The sequence below is a fragment of the Salarias fasciatus genome, chromosome 2, assembly GCF_902148845.1.
Source record: "Salarias fasciatus chromosome 2, fSalaFa1.1, whole genome shotgun sequence".
Taxonomy (NCBI): domain Eukaryota; kingdom Metazoa; phylum Chordata; class Actinopteri; order Blenniiformes; family Blenniidae; genus Salarias; species Salarias fasciatus.
In genome coordinates this window covers 7,898,497-7,922,715 of record NC_043746.1, presented here as the reverse complement: position 1 = coordinate 7,922,715, position 24,219 = coordinate 7,898,497, and the positions used below count along the sequence as shown (strand labels likewise).

Sequence of the window (24,219 nt, the reverse complement as noted above, 5' to 3'; positions counted from 1 at the left end):
GGCATGGTGACCCACAGTCAGGATGAAACAGAACATGGATGGATGAAAAAATTATATTGAATTAACTTTTTGAAATTTAGAGACATCTGGGGATTGTGGATGGATGTGGGCAATGAACTACAAAGTGTTTGACACCACTGGAGTAAGACTTGTTTACATTTGACAGATGACTTCCTCTGTGATGCAAAGATATGCTTTGTTTGGATATGCACTGATGGGACTTTTCTAAAAAGTAGAAATAGTAAAGCTAACATGTCATGGCCCCTCATTATCATCATCATCATCATCATCATCCTCATCCTCCTCCTCGCCCACCGCTCGGCTGTAACGGTCCCTTTAAGAAAATGCACTTGCAGCCATTTTCTGCTCTTTGTGTGGGGTGGATTAGCTCTGGGTAGACACTGGGCGAAACTAGAGCATCAATCGGCCCAGAAGACGAGGAAAAAACGCCCAGGAAAGCCCGGATCGCCGTCGCAGAGCGCGACCCGCTCCGCCCGCCCGACTTATATCGCCGGACGGACATGCGATTATCAGGTACGGGAGTCGCGAGGCGGCGGATGCAGCCGCAGCGCGAGAGGATGAGCGCTGGTAGTGATGATGGCTGGAGACCGGACGGCTGGGGCTCTATTTTATTACCCCGTTACTTTATCTTCGTGCACGAACACTAAAATACAAATCCCCGATCGCCGAGCAGCCGGGATCCGGACCGTTAGCGGCCGGTTTCCCCCCCCCGGAGGATCCCGCCGCTCGGTGCTGCGGGATCCCCGTTAGCCTCCATCGGCGGCTCGCGGGGAGATGGGTGGGGTGAGGAGAGCGCTCCGGTAGCAAGTGCACTGATGAATGATGGAGCACGGAAACCGTTTCCTGATCGCATCCGCTATCACACAGGGAGGAGGGGAAAACAAAAAAAAAAAAAAAAAAACACAGATGATAAGGAGAGGAGCGAGGCGCTTCAGACGGCTTCATTTCAAAACCGACGTTTTCCGTCTCTTTCATCATTTTTTTTTCTCGCTTTTCGCTCCCCTCTCTCCACCCCGCCTCCCCCTCCCCCTCCTCCCCCTCCTCCCCCTCCTGATCCATCCGACCAACAGGCCACAGCAGGCGGTGCTCTCAGGCTGCACACCGGCGTGCACGCATGCAGGGCCCCGTTACTCATGCAGAAATGACACGATCACGCTGCTTTCTTCCCTAAACTCGCGTGTGTGTGTGTGTGTGTGTGTGTGTGTGTGTGTGTGTGTGTGTGTGAGCGTCCCGCCGCTCTGCAGGGAGGAACGCGAGGCTGCTGCAAGTTGTGAGATGTGGCCGAGAGCCCCTCAGCAGCCAGCAGTGATGTAATGATGGGCTGGAGATGCTCTGCTGCCTGGAGGCAGGGATCCACCATCCATGACAGTCACTGTTATAGTGTCATTTATTTATTTAATTTGCAATAGGAGCAATAAACGGAAACATTCAAAATAATGTGGAGTTTCCCATATAAATCACTATGAAGGCTGCCTGGCATTGCATTCATGTAGTGCTGTTGTGCAGATTGTTGGCACAATACTTAAATATTATAGTGTTAAACTTGTTAACATTATATTAATAAAGAGGGTAGGAGTTTGGGTTCAAATCACTGCATTGTGCTGGTTAACTCTGTCATCCCATAGTGAGTGGGTTTGAATGTGGACCGGGTCTTAGAAATTGCAGTACTAGTATTGTAGTTGTACATTTAGGAATATATTTTTCATTAATGTGATTTCAGTTAATTTGCAGTTAATTACCACAGCCTGTAATGTGCTTAATTCTGTCATTCCGTCTTCAGTACCATTTTATAACCAGTTCAGGGTTGCAGGGAGGCTGAACCAGATCCCAGCTGACTGGCAGGAGGCAGAGTGGTGCAGAGTCGTACACAGTGGACAGGTCACCAGTCCATCACAGTGCAATCGGAGGAAGACGGACAGTCACACACTCACACACATTTAGACCTCAGATACCTTGATTCTGTCTGTGGGAGGGTGCTGAAGGAAAAACAGGCTTGCCTATTGCATTTTTACAAAAAACACCCAAATTTACTAGTGCTGCTATGATAAATCACTGATATAGATCCAAACCAGTGAAAAAAACTCCTGCTAACTTTTAGTTTTCCCTTTATGGGAAAAGGATACAGGAAGCTGTAGCACTCAGGGAGCCAGTTATCGAAGCCACAGTTGTTACTGTACTGAACATGCTCGCTCACAGTAGCCCCTGTATGGACACTCGCCACTTTACGTTTTCATTATTATCACTTATGAGTTTGACTCTTGGTTAAAATGGAACTGTTTCCACCTGATGACTCCCAACTGTTGATTTTCTTCCAGGCCATGAGTTCAAATCCGATTGCACTTTTAATGGTTCATCTCTGTGCTACTTATGATTGTATTCTGTTTGAACAAGAGGTATTGATAAAGCGTTGCATTTTTCAATGGTATTGACAACCTGTGGTAAAATAGGAAACCTGAACGAGGAAGAAGATCCCAATGCTCAATCTATAAAGTCATCAGTACAAAATCAATAGCTATAATCAATTATGTGCTGAATCAAAGGAGAATGTCAAAGAAATCAAGTTTATATGCCTTTATATGTAAATAGTTTGTTTTTTCGTTTTCCTAAACCTGGAAATGGATTAGATTAGTTAAGGTGTATGGAGCGATTTGACAGTGCGGTCTTTATTTAATGTTTTCCCCCTTCGACAGCTCATGATCCACATTTTTGTTGACAAACTCAAACAGTATAATTGATGCTGACAGTGTGTAGCATTCCCTGTAGTACTCCTTAATTATGGATCATGGAGAACAGCGCTGTTGTGGCCTTGCTGTTTCTCGATGCTGCTTTTAGAATTGGGATGATTCGAGAAGCGCTAAAAAGGCGTGCAGACATAAATAACCAACCGGCCAAAGAAAAGGGAAGTAAAGATGCTGACAAACCGTAGCAAATCCACACCTTTCAAGAACCTTACTGAACAAACTCCATTATGAAAACCAGAAATGCCAAAGTGGTTTTATATGTATGTCCTCTACCTGAGCATCAACACCAAGTTTGTTTGTTCCTCTCCTCCGTATTCATGTGACGCTCATTGTTGGTTCGAAAAGAAGAGCGGGACATCATGGGGATCATGAGACAACGGCTTTTTTGTTTTTTGTTTTTTTGTTGTTTTTTTTTTTCCCCCTTCCCCGTGCCGGTCTGTGAAATGACAATCAGCCTGTGAAATACCTCAGTCAGCGAGTGTCATGAACACCAGGCTGCAGGCCACACAGAGGCTGCTGGAACAGCCACAGCTGTAGCGTCAGTGTGTGAGTCAGTGTGCTGTACATGATCCTGTAGGTGTGTGTGTGTGTGTGTGTGTGTGTCCAGATTCCCTTTATCCCACGCTGGTCGGATCACATTCTGTTGTTGCGTGGATGAATATATATTACACAGCTCGCCTTTGGGGGAGATCCCGCTGAGTGGTGTGACCCTGCAGTTGACACACTTTCTCTCACTCGTTTGAATTACGCAAATGGGCCGATTCTGCACGTTATCTATTATCCATGTTCATGCTGGTGGGATCTCTTTCTTTTTCTTGATTAATGCCTCAGCGACCTTATATTCACCGGGCAACTTGCATCCTGTAAGCTTGGGCACAGCACTTCTAACCCTATTTGTCATATTTCTTGTAAAACTCTTTTTTTGTTTGTTTGTTTGTTTGCAGCATCTTGGTATAAATAAATATAACAGTATTAAACCAACTGTAACCAGCTCAATCCTGTGTTTAGGATGGGATGGCCTTTTTTGGGCTTGATGAGCTGCTCCGCGTTGCTGTCGCGCTGCATTGCTGAACAGCAGAACCGAACCCGTAAACCGATCGCTTTTCATGTTTTTACGGCTTGAACCGCAGTAGAAAATTCACGACAATAAATACAAACGTGGATTTATTGTGAGGGTGTTTTCATGAGCTCTAAGCTCTTCATTGCTTCTAAAATATATCAGTGAGTATAATCAGAAGCAGAAATTTGCTCAGACATCTTGAGATCATGCCCATATTGAGGCTTTCTTGGAAAAAAATTGTAGTGCTGTGAATATTTGGAGTGCTTGTTTGTTTCCTTCAGCCTTCACAGTTTTGTCCCAACATAAGCACATATGACCCAAAGCTGTCGATGTATGGTTGCTTTAGCTATATGGTAAATCTGGCTTTGGCGGAAGAGTTTTGTTACACATATTAGCGAAATCCAACTACTGCGAGAGTTTTCTGAGAGCTGTTGTCTTGTTTGGCCTCCTTCAGCTGTTCCACCATAATTGAAGCCTACAGCTACGGTACCAAGAGCCCAGAAGGGAATGAAGGGGCCCTTTGCTTTGTGAAGACACACACACACACACACACACACACACACACACGAACGGATGGATGGACAGACAAACACACCAACTGTTGAACAGCGTCTGTTGTAGGGTGGGAAAGTTTATTCAGCCAGCCCCGGCTTTAGCCTGCGTCTGTGTTCGTGGGCACAGATGGGAGTTTTGAGGCACCGAGCCTGTTTGTCTGGCTGACGAAACCGCTCCTCGCAAGATGTATGTTTCTTTTTCTGTGAGCCCAGCAGTTGAAAATAACCAATGCGAGTCTTAAAGAGAATCAGAGACAGGTTGTATATCTCTAAAAGAAAAAAAAAAAAAGAAAAATACAAGAAGCACGGCCTGCAAGGCTGCAAATCCTGCAACATTTCAAGATTTCAGCAGCATACTGGTATAAAAGATTGGCAGAGGCGTCTCGCCCCCGCAGTGAGAGCCACAACTCAACATTCTCGAATGTGACATGTTTCAGGCCCTGTTTACGTAGCAACAGTCATCAAGTGAAACAGGAAAGGTTTCATTTTGTTTCGGTGTCTGTTTACATGCCAACGCTATTGGGAGACACTGAAAACAAAAATGCTTCCCAAGATGGAACTATGAATGCTCTCCACATCTTCTATTTGAATTGTTTCTACTGTATTGTTCTCTGCACATGTGCGTGGTCTTATTACAAAAAACAACCAGCAGCACATGAAACTATGTGTTGTTTTCAGTATTTCTGCCATTTTTGTGTCAACAGACATCATTTTCAAAATATTGCTGTTAAACTTTACTTAAAAAAATCCAACAATGACGTATTTTCCCTTGAAACATGCAACTCTAGTAAAGAATGTAACCCCTGGTCTTTGGGTTGAATCCCGCCGCAGCTGGTGTTGCACAAGAGACATGTGAACACCCGGACGTACGTATTCTCTCATAATCCTCCACCATGTGACGACTTCACTTCCACACAGAGTGACAGCATGGACTTCTTCTGGGCCTCCTCTGAGTTTCATTCACCTCCTTATCTATGATCTGGTTGACGCGTCTTGTTTGCACCTCTTCACTGATGATCTGACTGGTGTTTGGCTTTAGTCAGCTCCATGTATGACCAATCTGTCAGGAAACTCCACCCACTTCTTCTTCACTTTTTGTCGCCGGCACATGCAGGCGGACGACCGACAGTTTCGCCCCGTGTACGTGTTGAATGATCACCGCCTTCGGATTCTGGGAGTTTTCAGTGTGTAGCTGTGGCGGCGAGGGGCGGGTTGAGCCTCCGCTCTTTCATGTGGCCCCCGGCTCTCTCGGCTGCGCTCGTGCTGTCTCTGGCTGTGAATATTAAGCTGATTATCTGTGCTGTCAGCCCTGTCTGCCAGGTCAGACGTAAAACACACATTTCTGAAAGGCGCATGATATCCGGGTGGGCGAATCCCCCCCCCCCCCCCCCCCCCCCCCGGCTCTGCCCGAGCCGGGGTTTTATCAGGCGGGAAGGGCGTTTAAAAGACTGATACAATAATGTGAAGATGTGTTATTATAGCCTCACATGTGAGAGGAATACACAGTTTGCTTGAATTGAAGTAAATGCAAAAAAAATCCTATTTCTGCGATTTGTCAAAATACCACTCACTGTCGGATGCCTCTTCACCTTCATCATATCGATGACGTTTCAAGAAAGATATGCTGGAAGTATGCAAAGAGCGGGCCTGAAAACAAACCTGTGAGAGGCCTGGGCCCCACAGAGACTCTGGTATTGTCAGAGAGAAGAGGATGCAGGTGCAGGGTGCAAACCCGGCTTAAAGAGGAGTCTGAAAGAGGAAATGAAGTTGTCTAGACATGTGAAAAGAGAGTCTCACGTGGATGTGCTTGTGACTGAAAAGCACAAAGCTCTCCATCATCCAAACGATTGCTTGTGACCATCATGATCCGTGGACCTTTTTACTTTTGTGGCACAATTATCAAAAACTCACAAACGCCGCTGGCATCGACCACTGTGAGCGACTTGGAGTTCAGTTGTCTTTTTCAGCCTTCGCTTTCCAAACCTTCGTGTCTCCATCTGTCCCCGTATTGTACGAACAGCTCTGTGGAGCCTTTAAGCCTTTGTGCACTGGATGGAATCAGCACTTTAACAGTGTCAGACTACAATAAGCGTGTCTGACTAGCCCCGCGAGCTGCCGATATCTTAAAGCTTGAGTCGTGCAGGTGTGTGTTGCTTCAGTTGAGCGATTATGAGTTTTCCTTCCACATGTTTTCAAGTTGTAGATAAAAGTACTCAAAAATCACACTGCTTAGTGAGAGAACATGTCTCCTGCTTCCCACCGCACTGTTTTAAAACCGCAGTCTACATGCAGAGTGGCTGTGGGGGGGGTGGGGTTGTCTGGAGGAGCTGCAGCTCCGAGTCGTGGCAGGCAGCTGGATAACAGTGAAGGCGTGTCTCCTCCATGAATTAAAGATGTGGAGAAGCCCTGGCCTGGACACAAACTCTGCTCTTTTTATTTGAATTGAAAAAGATCTTATGAGCTGGACTGAATCTCACTGTGGGTCCCTGAAAAATGTCGTCCAAATGCCTCCAGTGCACTGATAAACACGAGGTCTCGACCAAGAGGAAGTGGTAAATGCAGAGATATCGTTTCCCCAATAGCATCAATAATATATGATGGAACTTTAAGCGCAGACGGCGCTCAGTGTTTTTTCACTTGTGGTTATTTATGGATGTGAATTTGAGAATTTATTTCTGTCTGTGACAATTTAACAATAACGTCCAGATGAGTTCTGCTAAACTGCTGCTGTGTGAATTTCTAGGGATTGATCTCCCAGGATTGATAGTTTGTCTTGTTGAAGTGTAATTCCATTCACATCCATCAGATTTAGATTGTTTGAACCGGTGAAATATTAATTTCTAATTGTGACGCTGTGAATTTATTCTTGTGTAATTCTTCCGTGTCTCACAGCTATTTTCTTCCCCCTCCGTCTCTTAGATTGTGGTGTTGTTTGAGTGACGCCTTGTTACCATGACGACCCACGTGACCCTGGAAGATGCCCTGTCCAACGTGGACCTGCTGGAGGAGCTGCCGCTCCCGGACCAGCAGCCGTGCATCGAGCCCCCTCCCTCCTCCATCATGTACCAGGTACCGCTCCCTTCCCGCCCGCCGCCTTCATCCGCCGCTGCCTTCTCTATTCACCCCGCCGACTCCTTTTGTCTCCCGTCCTCCCGCAGGCTAATTTCGACACCAACTTCGAGGACAGGAATGCGTTTGTGACCGGCATTGCCCGCTACATCGAGCAGGCCACCGTCCACTCCAGCATGGTGAGACCGCTCCGCCACTGAAACCAGCATCCATCCCGCTGAATTCTTTCCTTTGTGGTCTCACCTCTGTCGTAGCTGTTCCTCTTTCAGCGAATACAAAACCAACTGTGGGAAGCAGCGCCATGCCCTTAAAGACAGCCTTGTTTAAACGTGAATTGATAATCATTCTCCTCTTTTGTTGGGATTTGGCTCACACACACACGCGCGCACGGGCGCACACACACGAATTCCACTCACACGCTGGTGAATCAGGCAGGAACTCCACCACTAAACGGCTCGCCTGCGATGAGGGGTGAATGGAGAGTGTGATTCGACTGGCAACGAGGGGGAAGTGGGGCTTTATTTAACCTTATTGAAGCAGGAAGTTCCATTGAGGTGGAAGCCGGTCCAGTCGGGGGACTCTCCTCCCTCGGCCCCAGCGATGGAGGGATCCGCCGAGGGAAGGGAATCGTCCCCTGATAAAATATTTATCCGGTTCTCGGCTGTGCGACTCCGCTGAGATGCGTTATGCTTTTAAATGAGCTTCTGTAAATTCACGTTAGCAGCAGACACATAAAGTGAAGTGGGAGAACAATCTATCAGCGGAGCTTTGTTTGTGCAGCAGCAGTTAATCTGAGGCGAAGTGCTTCACTGTGAATGGACTGAAACGTGATGAGGAAACCACACTCACACGTACGTGCACTGAAATGAGGTGGAAGTTATTTGTATATTATGTAGAAGAATATATAGCCTTTAAAAACGTTGAGGCCAGTATAATAATCTTAGATGCTCTTTAAATAATTGTGTAATTATCACTTATCTTGCAAAAACTAAACACATTTCACACATTAAGAATCTAACAGAAGAGAAAACATTTGTTTTTAAACCCAGAGGGAAATCATTTATACTTTCTTAATGTTGTGAATGAATGACACATTGTAATTTGAATTATGACCCTCTGAAGCCAAAATGCCTTTTTGTAAGTCATAATTTATTCCCTTCATTTTTCAGACGTACATTTTGGATTAAGTAAATGATTGCTGTGTTCTTACAAACATGTCAAGAACCCCGTGTGGCAAATTCATACATTATTTGTTTCATATTATAACCATTCTAGATCATTGGATGAGAGAGCTTTATTAACAAAAAACAGAAAAAACAGACCTGTTGATTTTCTGTCATTAGATTTTATACTATGGATATTTAATAGCTGTTTTTATTTCATTATACATTGATTTTTGTTTTATTATTCACTCTTTGAGTTGTATTTGTAATATGAAAGCACGTTATAAATAAAGACTGACGTGTCCTCCACACATTCTGATTAAAACCTGGTAGTAAGATGTGAATTTGAAAATAAATTACAGATAATAATGTAATGGTTCATATTCTCAATTAATAAAATAAATATATAAAAAATAGGTATGCAGTAAAATTTCAGTACAGTAAAATAGAATATTGAATGACGTTGACTTAAAACTTTTAACAATAAGAGTAAGGGACCAAAACATAAGTACACCTAGATTGAGCAATAATTTTTCAACAGAAGTAGTTTCCAAGTTTCCAAAAAAAATGATGAACATGCATTTAAAATTGGCCCATAGAAAACATCCAGCTACATTTGATTGATGCGGCTACTTTAATACACAAAAAGTGAAGCTGTGTGCTCCACACTGCTGATTTAGAGACTCTACAGGAGTCTGTTCTTCATTTTAAATGTTCTTTCTGGATTTATTTGTGATCATCGTGCAGAATGAGATGCTGGAGGAGGGACACGAGTACGCTGTGATGCTCTACACCTGGAGAAGCTGCTCCAGAGCCATTCCCCAGGTAACACACACACACACACACACACACACTCTCTAATGGACGGATCAAGCTTGAATAATGTGTGGAGGGAATGCCCAGCCTAACCTTATGAAAACATGCTCCGGGTTGCCCAGCCGGTAATGTGAGTGTGAGGCTGCCAAGCCTGAACTCATTTTTCCAGGGAAGGAGAACCTGCTGCTTCTGCTCTGCCCTCACTTGTTTCAGCAGCTGCACTTTTTTCCACAATTAAATTAAAAAAGAGAAAAGAAAAGAATTGCAAAACGCCTCCCATTGACACACTTTCCAGAGCAGGTTTGTTCCTGCTGCCTGACCTTTTCACTGGAAGTGATGTAAACAGGTCTAACTACCCTGCAAAAAAAAACAAAAACAAGTAACTGCTGTTGCATAAAGTGAAGGGAGGCTGTGTGACGGCGCCCTCTTGTGTCTTCTAGGTGAAATGCAACGAGCAGCCCAACAGAGTGGAGATCTACGAGAAGACCGTGGAGGTGCTGGAGCCCGAAGTCACCAAACTCATGAAGTTCATGTATTTCCAGGTACGGTTTCCTTTAAAACTTACTGGAAGACAAAGAGGCAAAATTCTAAACATGTCGCCTCTTCATCAGCTCCACAGCTACATTATCTGTCAACATTTATCATAATACAAAATCAATGCTAATTTATTGCATTCAAATATGAATAATTGTAAAAACATGAAAATAAATCATATTTCACAGCTTTGCATCATATTGTGATGCTGCTATTATTATTATATCCTCATATGCTGATCCAAAGTGTCTTGGTGATGTACTTGCATAATGTTTATCTTTTTGACCTTTATTTTTCTTAATCACTCACATGATGCATGTGACTGTTTGGAGGATCTTCTCTCAGCGATTCTGATCTCTCTAAATGAAAAACAAACGTGTGAATTTTATATTAGTTGGTCAGATACTGTAAAAATGACAGGATTTCTGCTTCTTTTCGTAGCGGAAAGCCATCGAGCGATTCTGCAGTGAGGTGAAGCGTCTGTGCCACGCAGAGAGGAGGAAGGACTTCGTGTCGGAGGCCTATCTGCTCACTCTGGGCAAATTCATCAACATGTTTGCAGTGCTGGACGAGCTGAAGAACATGAAGTGCAGCGTCAAGAATGACCACTCTGCCTACAAACGGTACCGCTGCTTTAATACAGGATTTCACCTCGGTGTGTGTGTGTGTGTGAGTTCACATTTTTCAGAGCTCGTCTTTTTCTTACAGAGCTGCGCAGTTTTTGAGAAAAATGGCCGATCCCCAGTCAATCCAGGAATCCCAGAATCTCTCCATGTTTTTAGCCAATCACAACAGGATCACTCAGGTCGGTGCCGTCGTTTCATTTACCTTTCAGTTTGTTGGGAAGTGACTTGTTGAGATGAGCGACAAACCTGAATGACCCACATTCGTGCTGCATGTGTCGCAGGTCTAAATGTCAAGTTTTATTGTTCAGTTTATGCCGTGAACCTGCATGGTTCACCACAGACAAGATTTGACCTGCTGAACGAGTCGAATGGCTGACGCCGTTTCAGCAGACACCCGATGCAGTGCAGCTGCAAGATGAAAGAACAAAACAGTCAGGAAGAGACAAATGAGCAGAAACACAAAACGCCCACAAAGACACAAAATGAAACAGTCCCATGACAAAATGACAGAGCCAAACACCTTCAGCAACATGCAAAATGACCCCAATGACTCAGCAGATCGGTGAAAAGAAACCACAAATACCACAGAAAATGAAGACTGTCGCTGAAAAAAATCAGACAGGTTGAGCTGTATTAATGCAGGAAGCGGCCCGGCCTCTCTGACCCGCCTCGCTCTCTCTGCAGTGCCTGCATCAACAGCTGGAGGTGATCCCGGGCTACGAGGAGCTGCTGGCAGACATCGTCAACATCTGTGTCGACTATTACGAGAACAAAATGTATCTGACCCCCAGCGAGAAACACATGCTGCTTAAGGTAAAAACGAACGTTTTGACGTCTTCATCTGCCGGTCAGATCCCCGACCTGAGGCCTGCGTCCATCCACTTATAGCCAAATCCCCCTTTGTGTGTCTTCCTCAGGTTATGGGCTTTGGCTTGTACCTGATGGATGGGAACGTGAGCAATATCTACAAACTCGATGCCAAAAAGAGGATTAACCTCAGCAAGATCGACAAGTTCTTCAAAGTGAGGCTTTTAGCCTATTTTATGCAGGAGTGTATTTGTGTGCAGAGAGCGAGAGACGTTCACTCCTGTGGGTTTTTCTTTCTCTTTTTTTTTCCCCCCCTGCAGCTTCAAGTGGTGCCTCTGTTCGGCGACATGCAGATCGAGCTGTCGCGCTACATCGAGACGAGCGCCCACTACGAAGAAAACAAGTCCAAGTGAGAGTCGAGCCCTCGTTTTAAGAAACCCATCAGATTCTTCTGTCTCCCTCGAATGAGAAATAAAAGCAGATAATGAAGTTCCATTTTTTTTTTTTATCAATCATCCTGCTTTAAAAGGAGTAAAAAGAAGAGAAACTTGTATAAATGTAACCCTATATATTCAAATGAAATGTCTAAATAATACAAATATTCAAACTATATTTGAACGCTAACCTGCTCACAGTCACTTCACTCTTTAACTTGTAAAAAGCCGTTTCTTTTGCCGATCCCACCTTCTCCCCTCACCCCTCCGTGCCCCAGGTGGACGTGCACGCAGAGCAGCATCTCGCCGCAGTACAACCTGTGCGAGCAGATGGTGCAGATCAGGGAGGACCACATCCGCTTCATCTCGGAGCTGGCGCGCTACAGCAACAGCGAGGTGGTGACGGGCTCGGGCCTGGACAGCCAGAAGTCGGACGAGGAGTACCGGGAGCTGTTCGACCTGGCCCTGCGGGGCCTGCAGCTGCTGTCCAAGTGGAGCACGCACGTCATGGAAGTTGTGAGTGATGCCGGGGAATTGATTATGTTTGTGAACGTTGTGTGTGTCTGCATTTTCTTTACTCAGTCCGAATCGCATGAAACTAATCAATTGGGGGGAAAAAACGAACGTGTGTCCAGTAAATATAAAAATGTCTGAGTCTGCCTGCGTTGCTGATGTCCGCCTCTCTCCTCTGGCCTCAGTACTCGTGGAAGCTGGTGCACCCCACAGATAAATTTTGTAACAAGGACTGTCCGGGCACGGCCGAGGAGTACGAACGAGCCACGCGTTACAACTACACCAGCGAGGAGAAGTTTGCTCTCGTGGAGGTCATCGCCATGATCAAAGGACTGCAGGTGAAAACTCTTCTTCAGCAGCGTTCCTCACTGCTGGAATGAGTCTGAATCAATTCACTCAAAGTTAACTGAGGGGAACAAAAACCTATATCAACCATGATGAACCCTCCACCCCGGCTGCTTTGATGTCTTCACCATTTACTATAAAGATAAAAGTTTCACATTCTGGGAAATGTTCCCCTTCAGCCTCTCTCATAACTTTATGCTGAGCTGAACTTTCTGGAGTCTCAGCCTTCACACTGAAACGTGTTTTGATTCTTGTCTCCTCGCTCGGGTGTTTGACCTTCTGTGTGAAGAGTGATGGAAGTGTAAAACTCCGCACTGCTCTCACAGTCGGTTCACATTCCACTCAGGTTCTTTTGTGCCTCAGTTTCTCAGACACGCAGATCGTAAAGTTCTGGAAGTGGTGGGCTTGCTGAATGCTCTCGGATACTCAGGGTCAGTGGTTTGTTGCACCGTGCAGGTTCTGATGGGCCGGATGGAGTCGGTGTTTAACCAGGCCATCAGGAACACCATCTACGCCGCCCTGCAGGACTTCGCTCAGATGACCCTGAGGGAGCCGCTGCGCCAGGCTGTACGCAAGAAGAAGAACGTTCTCATCAGGTACGGACACACACACACACACACACACACACACACAGTCCACACCGCTCTGATTCACTCAAGGTTTGTCTTTGTGTTAATTCCCATGCAAGCCTCTTATAAATGTGGCTGACATATTCAGCACAAACATGATTACTAGTGAATTAGTGAACAGAGCAGCCCAGTGTTCACAACAGAGACATCGGTCTGATCTGCTCAGACAAATGTGCCTTTCTGTCTCTGTGCTCACATTTATCTCACGTCTCACAAAGCGTCTCATTGTTCCTGATTTGTTCAACAAGTTTGATTGGATGTCTGAAAAAAAAAAAAACGTGTGTACCGCAAAAAGTGTTTTGCAAAAGTATTCATTAATCAGAACTTTGCTGTTTGAGGTGAATTGAAAAAGAAACGATGTGGATGGTTATTGTAAAGTCTAATTCCTTTTTCTTTAACGGTAGTGTTCTCCAGGCCATCCGAAAGACGGTCTGCGACTGGGAGGGAGCGAGGGAACCTCCGAACGACCCCTGCCTGAGGGGAGAGAAGGATCCCAAGGGGGGCTTCGACATCAAGGTGCCTCGTCGGGCTGTCGGACCCTCCAGCACGCAGGTTCGACCTGACGAACACCTGTTCACACCTGGAAATCACATTAAAAACCTTTTTTAATGGGTTTCAGCTGTCCCAAGTAACAACTTGATGGATTTCTATTCTGAATGGCTGGAATGTAACACTGTAACAACACACACACGCTTACGGTTTAAAATTTAGAGAGAAATGTTTGCAGATGATGCAGTTTTATTGCTGAAAGATTTCCTTTCTGCCTCCTCCTGCTCAGCTGTACATGGTGCGCACCATGCTGGAGTCGCTGATCGCCGACAAGAGCGGATCGAAGAAGACTCTCCGCAGCAGTCTGGACGGGCCCATCGTGGTGGCCATCGAAGACTTCCACAAGCAGTCCTTCTTCTTCACACACCTGCTCAACTTCAGCGGTGAGCGGAAAGATCTCCTGCTCACTTCATCAAATGACCGTGTTGGGTAGCCTTGGTAACCATGGCGATATGAGCTTCTTGGGAGTCACCCTCTGTCTCTTTGTGCTGTCCAGAGGCCCTGCAGCAGTGCTGCGACCTTTCCCAGCTCTGGTTCAGGGAGTTCTTCCTGGAGTTGACCATGGGCCGCCGGATCCAGTTCCCCATCGAGATGTCCATGCCCTGGATCCTCACCGACCACATCCTGGAGACCAAGGAGCCCTCCATGATGGAGTGAGACTCAGCAGCAGAGATAACTAGGCCTGAAATAAAGAAGCAGTGTGTGAAATCTCTTCTGTCCTCCAGATACGTGCTGTATCCTCTAGACCTGTACAACGACAGCGGCTACTACGCGCTCACAAAGTTCAAGAAGCAGTTTCTTTATGATGAAATCGAGGCGGAGGTATGTTCTCATTTTCAAACCAGCCCGTAGCTCAGCGCTAATCTTAAACAAACAGCACTTTAATCCTTTTTTAATTCTCCTTCTCAGGTAAACCTCTGCTTTGATCAGTTTGTCTACAAGCTAGCAGATCAGATATTTGCCTACTACAAAGCGATGGCTGGAAGGTAGTCGGCGGCAGCTTCCCCCTTTTTACACGCTTCGCAGTCGCTACTGAGTCTAGTTTTTACCGCTGCAGACTTCTACTGAATCCCATCCCGTGTGTTTCCCAGTGTCCTCCTGGATAAACGCTTCAGAGCAGAGTGTAAAAACTACGGCGTGATCATCCCGTACCCGCCGTCCAACCGCTACGAGACGCTGCTGAAGCAGAGACACGTGCAGGTATCCATATCCAACCGCGTTTCTTTTGGTGTCGATAATTACTGAGAGCCTCTGCACAGTGTTTGAGAGCTGGCAGCCTTGAGTATCTTTCATGGCTTCTTTTCAACATGTGGTTTTGTGCAGTGTGTTGGGGGAGTAGTTTAATGCTATGAAGCCATGAAACATTTTATCTCCTGCTGAGTCAGATATGAAGAACAGCGTAACAGCTGTCCATGTTGTACTGTAAGTGAGTGATTTTCCCGGCGTGTCCTGCAGCTGCTGGGCCGCTCCATCGACCTGAATCGCCTCATCACTCAGAGGATCTCGGCAGCCATGTACAAGTCGCTGGACCACGCCATCAGCCGCTTCGAGAGCGAGGACCTCACCTCCATAGTGGTAGGGCCGCTCAAACGAACGCTCCTCACTGAACTTCCTGTGCTCGCCTCCTGTGCCTCACGCTGCTCCCGTCTGCCCGGCAGGAGCTGGAGTGGCTGCTGGAAATCAACAGGCTAACCCACCGACTCCTGTCCAAGCACATGACGCTGGACAGCTTCGACGCCATGTTCCGTGAGGCCAACCACAACGTGTCGGCCCCCTACGGACGGATCACGCTGCACGTCTTCTGGGAGCTCAATTTCGACTTCCTTCCCAACTACTGCTACAACGGATCCACAAACCGGTCTGTCCCGCGGCGGATCTGAGCAGGAGAATGAGTTTGGTTAAAGTCTGTCCCGCCGTTTTGTGTGTAACGCGGTTTCTTCTTTCTTCAGCTTTGTCCGTACAGCTATTCCCTTCACCCAGGAGCCTCAAAGAGACAAACCAGCCAATGTGCAGCCTTACTACCTGTATGGGTCCAAGGTGAGGCGCCGTTGTAGCAGCCAGTCATGTAATAATGGCTGCCGATCGTTTCAGCCATGTTGTCGCAATATTGATTCACATGATTTTTCAAAACAAAAGCACCTCTGCTGCTCGTGCAGATCAACACTGTCTCTGCTCTGCCCCCTGTTTCCCTCACAGCCTCTGAACATCGCCTACTCCCACATATACAGCTCCTACAGAAACTTCGTCGGCCCGCCCCACTTCAAGACCATCTGCCGCCTCCTTGGTTACCAAGGCATTGCTGTGGTGATGGAGGAGCTGCTCAAGATTGTCAAGAGCCTGGTATTTATCTCCAATTCCCATTCCTGAAGTCGCTCTGCCCTGGATCCTCCACTCTCGCTGATTACTCTCCTTTCTCTCTCTCTCTCTCTCCCCTTCTTTGCCTGCTGGGATTGATCCGTGGTGTCTTGTCACTCTGCAGTTGCAGGGCACCATCCTGCAGTACGTAAAAACACTGATAGAAGTCATGCCCAAGATCTGCCGCCTGCCGCGCCACGAGTACGGCTCCCCAGGTGAGCTGGCCTGTGTGGCATACAGCCTCAGAGTTCTCCTCATGCAGCCTGTCAGCCGGTTCACCCCTTCGCTGTGTTCGATTTGCTCAAAAATTACTCAGCAATTTCGGGGCTTTTTATCTGGAGTGTTGTGCATGAGTCATATAATGCTGCAGATTACAGAAATGCCTGCAGAAGTTACAGTTCTGTTCTAATTTTGATTTAATTTTCTTCAAAACACAGAGACATTTCCAGTTGTCCGGTGAAAAATTGCTTCCCTGCAATTTTTCTACAAAACAGAAGAGATGAGTTTTTTTTAATAGCTTGTTCCTGGTGTTTTTGTCAGGAAATAAGACGCCACTGGACATAAATTGACGAGGTTTCAAATGCAAATTAAAATAAATGGAACGTAGGAGAAAGTGTTGGAGGTTAGAGAGGCGAACCTGAACCAGAAGGTTTGAATCACGGAGTTCGGCGGGAAACAGGAAAGCTGCTGTTTTTGCACCACTGTGAGACCTCCGTCCTCCTGAGAGGCAGATGTTTACTGCTTTATTTGCAATATTTTAAAATGAAAATATAAAATCTCACTCTATATGTGACAAATTAAATGATTTTTTCTTCATCTTGTGCCATTTTCTCTCTAAATATTCATCTTATCACATGAGCTTTTCTTTACTTCAGTGCTTGGTCACAAATTATTTAGCCATAAATACGTCTCTACAGAGAGTATTTCTAAGAAGTTGATTTTATACTCATGCATAAAGTTGTGCTTGTTTCTCCCGGCTTCATTTTCTAAGTCTTTCCCCCAGAGTTTATTCAATACTTGCAGCGTCAGACGCTCTTTGTATTTCTGTTGGGACAACTGTGTTTGCACAGGTGGCAGGAGCGCAGTAACTTTATTACTCCGCGATGTGAGTGGCGGATGGCAGCGAGGACCAGATTCGTTTGTGTTTATGGCGTTCACTGGGGACCGCTGAGCTGTCCCACAGCGGCTGTCCTCAGGACTGAGCTCCGTCACAGCTGTCGCTCTCACTTTTTCTGCACAAATAGACGAGTTTCCTGAAGAAAAGCCCCTTCTTTTCTCGCCGCTCGGCAAATCCGCCTCGGTCGCCATTATCGGGCATGAATTAGCCCCTCATGCTCGAATCTTGAAGGGAAGAGGAGATGGCCGCTTCACACCTAATATTAATGAGGAGTTTAAGCACTCCGCACACTCGGATAATTGCCACTAAAATAGCAAGTGTGGATTTAAGTTTCAGTGAAAATAGCCTGTAATCTTTTCTTCTTTTAACTTTACCAAAAGTTGCTCCATCTCATCGTACTGCCGTGGTGGATGAGGACAGGGAGGGATAGGACAATGGAAATCAAGTTTGACTGTGACTTGTTGTTTTGTCAGCATGCGACACAAACAGGAGAGTGTGTGCGAGCCCAGCCAGCCAGGACTCACCGCACAGCGTCTCACTCCTCCACCGACTCGCGCTGCATCTTTGTGCATTTCCCCACCTGCTGTCATGCATTTTGGCCAGAGCTGTGTGTGCAGATTAGAGCCAGTCAGATGGAATATCCCTTTGACAACAGCCTAGTAATCTGTAGATTACTGATGTTCTGTACCCTGAGTTCTCTACCTGGCTTACGGCCCGTGATCTTACTGTCAGCAGTTAATGATCCTCCTGTCCTCGGCCGCCAGGGCCTGACGCTTCCCCCGAATGTGGGTCAGAGCGGCTCGGCGGACCCGCTGACACAGGCCCTGCTCGCCCTGGCGGCGGTAGATTAATAATGACATAATGAGCTGTTGGGACGCTGCTCGCTTCTTGGCTGCCGTTAGACTGCAGAACCATGTAGATTTGACTTAATAAGAAAAGGTGCATGTCTCATTTCTGCCTTGCCAGGTATCCTGGAGTTCTTCCATCACCAGCTTAAGGATATCATTGAATATGCCGAGCTGAAGACGGATGTTTTCCAGAGTTTAAGGGAGGTGGGAAACGCCATCCTCTTCTGTCTGCTCATTGAGCAAGCTCTGGTAGGAACGTTTCCTTCACAAATGTCACAATTCCATAATACTGCTGCGTGATTATTAACCCTAAAGCTCCTTTGACACATGAATTGTCTCTACCTCTTTCCTGCTCCTTGCTTTTTAAATATTTACCCTGCCATGTTTTCATGTGGGTGACCAGGAACCGGAGAAGCCTGAAGGTTTCTGACCAATTCCAAACAGCGATCAGAAACTTTTAGGCCTCCGGTCCATGTTCCCCCCGCAAATGTGTTTCACCTTTGAAGAGCTTTTTTTTCTGAAGTGCAACTCTATTTTTCATTTCACGCTGGAAACACCCACAGGTGGTAAGGATTTAGGATTCGCCGTTGGTATCTAAATAACTCTCCGAGCAGATATTAGTTGTCTTTATTCCTCTCTCGTTGGTTTGATCTGATGTCTGTTCTCTCTCCGTCTTAGTTTAGCACACAGTTCCACCTCCAGTCAGCCATGGAAGCAAAAAGGATTGAGATTATCTTTGATTCTCAAAGGATTAATAAAACTGGTTAAAATGAGTGTTTAGGTTAAAGAGAATGCAAGATGTTTCCTTCCTTTTCTTCCATGGAGGAGGTGACGGCATGTTTCTGGTTGGTTTGTCCTGAACTAACAGACGCCTGTGTTCATGCAGTATAACCCCCCCTGCTCTCACGCTCCCCTCCATTTCTGTCTGACTGCACCAAACAGTGTGTGTGTATTTGTGTGTACATTGCCTGGGACTGCCTCTTTGAGTGTGTAGTTGAGCGTGCGGACGTTGCATGTTTCCCCCCCTCTCTCTCTCTTCTCATCTGAGATTCTTCAGCCGAGGTTTTAAGATGCTGCTTTTTCCGCATTTCGAGTTTTGACGGGCCGTCGCTGCGACAGGCTGCAGTCATCCCGGAACGTCCCGCAGCTCAGATGGCTGTGAACTTGACCTTTTGCCACCGAACGAGACGAGATAGGATTTGGTGCTTCGGAGTAAAACTAATTATAATCCTGCTAATATTGGCTCGTCACCGTGGCTTGATAAACATAGCCTCATTAGCCACGCTGCCGGTCTGCTATCTGAGCCGTCTTCCCCTGGAGACGCTGCAGAATTATCTAACTATATATTAGAACGTCACAAAAATCGAATAAACGAAGGAATTCAGCAAAATCCAGATCACCTCCCGGCTCTCTGCATGCTGTGTCCGAGTGCCTGTGAAGCAAAGCGGCTCAAAGATCTTGAGTGGAATCATATACTTCCTGTTGTGCTTCAATCTCAGTCCCAGGAGGAAGTGTGCGACCTGCTTCATGCGGCTCCTTTCCAGAACATTCTGCCCAGAGTCTACATCAAAGGTATTCATACACAGAAGCCCAGTTGGTCCCAATGCATTGTGGGAATAGGATTCCAAAAAGGGGGTTGGAGTGTGATATTCCTGGTATTTCTACAATCTTCCTTTTATTATGTAACAACTCATTTCAATGCGCAGAACTTTTTTCCAAATCTGAGTAAATGGAGTGTCTCACACAATGTAAAGTTTGGGAAAGTGCCTCCTGTTGAAATGTGTGTGTGTCGGTGTGTGTCTCAGAGGGAGAGCGTCTGGAGGTGAGGATGAAGAGGCTGGAAGCGAAGTACGCCCCGCTCCACCTCGTGCCTCTGATCGAGAGGTTGGGAACGCCACAAGTGAGTTTTACACCCGTCGTGTGTGTTTCTTAAACGGGTGCACCCGCAGGAAATATTAGAATACGATGGCAACTCGATATTTACCTATAATGAGCGTTGAAAAGTGTGTGTTCCTGCTCTCGCCCTCCAGCAAATCGCCATCGCCCGCGAGGGAGACCTGCTGACCAAAGAGCGCCTGTGCTGCGGCCTGTCCATGTTCGAGGTCATCCTCACGCGCATCCGCAGCTTCCTGCAGGACGGCGTGTGGCGCGGGCCGCCGCCCACCAACGGCGTGATGCACGTGGACGAGTGCATGGAGTTCCACCGCCTGTGGAGCGCCATGCAGTTCGTCTACTGCATCCCCGTGGGCACGCACGAGTTCACGGCCGAGTAAGTGGAAACGTATCTGCGTCAGAGGAGGATTCTGTCTCTATGTTTTCGTTGCCATGTTCCAGATTTAATTGACACATTTCCTAACCTTTTGCACTGATAACTGAAGTCATCAGATGTGTGACAGGTTTACGGGAAAAGAACAGAAATGAGAATTCTAACAATTGGGAAAATGTTTTTAAAAATTAAAAGTGCTTCCAGCAGTCAGCCTTCATGTGTGAATCAATGTTTGCCTTGGACAGTGCTGGTTGTCCTCCGCTGTGTGAATTTCCCAGCAGATGAACGTGTCCTGCAGCCGTCTGCGGGCCTGGATGTGGTGGGGAATTAAAACAGAAAAAAGTCTGCTGCTGCCGTCAGCTGTGGTTGTTACACCCTTATATAACTGCTTCTGTTTTTCCGGCAGGAGCATTAAAAGAGCACAGCTTGTTTGAGAATGATTTGTTTACCATTCATGACGCAGGATGCAGCAGAAGAAAGTGAAAAATCATTTCAGTAAACGCACTTCTGGAGTTTCTTTCTTTCTTTTTTTTTTCTTGAATGTGGAGTCGGATGTGTTTGAGGTGAATCAGTGACCCTAGGTGACCGGTAGTCGTGCACGTGTGTGGCTGTCCTGCGATGGACTGGTGAGATGTCCAGAGTGTTAATCTGCCTTCACCTGTATTCAGCTGGGATGAACTCCGGCGACCTCTGACCCTCAGTGGGCTCAAGCTTGGCAGAAAGTTTCTGGTTGATGAATTCTATTTAAGAAGGAGGATAAACCTGGTAAAATGTTTGTATCGCAGGTTCAGAAGATGGCATGTCTGTCAAAATAAGACATTAGAAGGGTCGAGGGAATCAGTTTTTCTTATTCAGTACATAAAGATGCCGCAGTGGCTTTCAGCTGATAAAGTCATACGCTGCCACTCATCCTCTATAGGACTCCACCGGGGAGCCTGCAAATGAATACATGAATAGTAAGAGCCGATCGGAGGGACCGCTAAGGCGGAGCAGCCAGGTGGAGACGGTTTGTCATGAATGCTGAGGAGAGGTGTTGGATATATTTGAGAGGAAAGCCTCAGAGATTAAAGGAGGATGTGGAGATGTCACGCTAGGAACATGGAGGCAGGTGATTCTGGAGGTGGGGCATATCTGACCCCACAGCTCAGATTGAATGTTAGAGGGAGCCCGAGGCCGGGACTCAAACATGACCTCCTGCTGTGCGTGCTCCGCTCTGCAGGCAGTGCTTCGGCGACGGGCTGAACTGGGCCGGCTGTGCCATCATCGTGCTGCTGGGGCAGCAGCGCCGCTTCGACCTCTTCGACTTCTGCTACCACCTGCTCAAAGTCCAGCGGCAGGACGGCAAGGACGAGATCATCAAAAATGTGGTGGGTGCGAGCAGTCCGCTGCACACGCACACAGTTATCCATGATTCAATGATTTAACCCCCGCCCCCCACGTTTGCCTCAACAGCCCCTGAAGAAAATGGCCGACCGCATCAGGAAGTACCAGATCCTCAACAATGAGATTTTTGCCATCCTCAACAAGTACATGAAGGCCGTGGAGACGGACAGTTCCACCGTGGAGCATGTTCGCTGCTTCCAGCCTCCTATACACCAATCTCTGGCCACCACCTGTTGAAACGAAAGATCCTTGACATATAGTACACACACTCAAATATACACACATACACACACATTCCCTTTAGCTGTGATGCTAAATTCTGCCTCTTGCTGGTCTTTGAGAGGTATAGGTTATGTAATTGGCTCCACACCGGCTACAGGAATCCAGAGACGGATCCGCTGCTCCGTCTTTGGGTTCTTGGCAGACGTGGACCAGACCAGAGGTGGAGGTGTATATTCACGCCTTTTTCTTTTCATTTTACTCTCTGTGGCTTTCACCCAGACTCATGCATGCCTTTTTTCTTTTTTCATTCCTTCAGCTGCACACATGTGCACTGGACAGCTGACTGAAATGCCAAAATAGAATAAATATACTCTATATGTGAAATTACAGCCGGGCAAAAAAACCCAAATTTTAGAATTCGCAACCGAGAGTGGAGACAGAAATCAGCCTGTGGTGGGTAAAATATTCAGTAATCGCTCAAGTGGAGGATTGTTCTTGTACCAGCTCCTGATTGTAGCAGTGCAGCTACACTTCTCCTCTATAAAGACCCAAATCTGTACATTGGATCCATTTCGGTCTCTTCATTCGGTGGTATACTGATATTACCACGCCCATCACACACACCTTGTCTCCATCATGATGCGTTTGATTGCTTCTTCCTCGGCCTGCCCTCAAAGGAACTGAGACATGTTTGCATTTCTTTTATTTACGCTCCAGCCCTGTCTGCTTTTTTTTTTGTTTTTTGTTTTTTGCCTCCAAACTCTTTTTGGTTCATGTGGTACCAGATCCACTGTAAATTTCACTGTTGAACAAAAGTGAAGTGTTGAGTGTTGTAATTGTTCTTGTTTTTAATGATTAATATTTTTAATTTACACATCCTTGATATATTTGCCTCATTGTTTACTGGATGATTCATCAGCTGTTTTTTTTTTTCTTTTCCTCCTCCCCTCTCTTGTCTGTCGGAAAGATTTTTTATATTCTGTACATGAAATACAGTGATATTATTTACAAATTGGAAAAGAGGCAACTCCATTCAAGTAAAAAAAAGTTTGCTTTTTCGAGAGTTTGGGGGAAAAAAAAGATTAGAGAATACCTCTAGGTTGTATAAAGATGGTACTGTACTAGATGAACCAGTTTTGAGTGTGAATAAATGAAAATAAACTCTGACGTACAGCAAAAAGAAAAAAACTAAAATGTCAGTTATAATTAAAGGGCAGTTTCCTAAATATAGTCAGTATTTACTATTGTTGGACTTTTGCTTTAGATTTAGCAGTGTTATCAAAATATGCAAAATTTGTCCCTATTTTTTTCATATAAAGAACAAATGAATTATTAAGGAGTAACCTCCCTCTAACAACCCTGTAACCTTTTTTTTCTGCTTTGTTTTGAATGAAGGAAGTTTCTTTTGTAACTCCAGTGTCTTTATATCATATTTATTCAGCTCCGACTTACTGTTCAGTTGAAGGTTAATCTCGTAAAATTGAAGGTACCAATGTATCATCTCGAAACCTTAGCATGGCAAATGTAATTTATTGTCATCAATGGCTCCATTTGTGACATGAGGCTTTGTTTATGAAGTTGTTGTACAAGTGACCATGTTTTGAAGTACAAAAAAATGGAGAAAATGAATATAAAATGTACAACAATGGTCCTGCAAGGGATTTAAAATTATGTTGTATTTCCATGAAATAAAAAAAAAGTTTAACTGAATAAATGAAGTCAAATTTATTATTAACCTCAAATGCAGCTTTCATTTCACACCAAGATTCACAAATCACTTTGTTTGTAGACTTTACACTTTCTTTATATATAGCTACCAGTGAAGAATCAGAGTTATGGGCACATGAGAGACATTACATCAAAGACTTATCACTTTACAGCTGACAAATAAATCTGGTGTGTGTGGTTTTTTTTTTTTTTTTTACATGCGTTATATTTAAATGCACATTATTTTTAGTGAATGACTGACACTTTGGCTAACACTCATACTCACAGCCATAGTCCTATTCACAGGTCATTTTAAAGTTACTCAAAAACAGCAGGCAGAACATTTGGAACTGAGAGGGGGGAAAAAAGAATTTCCCACAGACAGAACATGCAGTCTCCATACAAAAAAAAACACCAAACTCAGGTCAGGGATGTTCTTCCCGGTTACAGCACTGACCAC

At 45.7% G+C, this 24,219-nt stretch overlaps 1 protein-coding gene across 2 annotated transcripts; it reads left to right on the top strand.

The window, feature by feature from the left end:
* The first annotated feature begins 360 nt into the window (after positions 1–360).
* On the top strand, positions 361–23,239 carry cyfip2 (cytoplasmic FMR1 interacting protein 2). 2 transcript variants are annotated; one of them, XM_030116264.1, is made up of 30 exons: positions 362–534; positions 7,296–7,445; positions 7,535–7,624; positions 9,356–9,433; positions 9,865–9,966; positions 10,400–10,581; positions 10,667–10,763; positions 11,269–11,397; positions 11,502–11,606; positions 11,712–11,800; positions 12,104–12,341; positions 12,524–12,676; positions 13,140–13,279; positions 13,717–13,864; positions 14,091–14,244; positions 14,358–14,514; positions 14,587–14,683; positions 14,771–14,847; positions 14,953–15,061; positions 15,317–15,436; positions 15,520–15,719; positions 15,811–15,898; positions 16,058–16,201; positions 16,341–16,431; positions 18,300–18,430; positions 19,681–19,753; positions 19,987–20,081; positions 20,212–20,450; positions 21,667–21,814; positions 21,900–23,239. In XM_030116264.1, exons 2-30 carry the CDS (start codon positions 7,329–7,331, stop codon positions 22,065–22,067), a joined length of 3,759 nt encoding a protein of 1,252 aa, XP_029972124.1. In that variant the 5' UTR covers positions 362–534; positions 7,296–7,328; the 3' UTR covers positions 22,068–23,239. The 2 variants fall into 2 exon arrangements, with proteins under 2 accessions (XP_029972132.1, XP_029972124.1); XM_030116272.1 differs by lacking the exons at positions 19,681–19,753; positions 19,987–20,081; positions 20,212–20,450; positions 21,667–21,814; positions 21,900–23,239 and adding an exon at positions 18,745–19,634 and having other exon boundaries at positions 361–534.
* The last annotated feature ends 980 nt before the right edge of the window (positions 23,240–24,219 follow it).

Coding starts and splice junctions, on each gene's coding strand:
- cyfip2 (XM_030116264.1), top strand. CDS start 7,329: ATGACGACCCACGTGACCCTGGAAGATGCCCTGTCCAACGTGGACCTG. Junction 10,582..10,666: donor GACCACTCTGCCTACAAACG/GTACCGCTGCTT, acceptor TTTTTCTTACAG/AGCTGCGCAGTTTTTGAGAA. Junction 20,451..21,666: donor ACGCACGAGTTCACGGCCGA/GTAAGTGGAAAC, acceptor TCCGCTCTGCAG/GCAGTGCTTCGGCGACGGGC.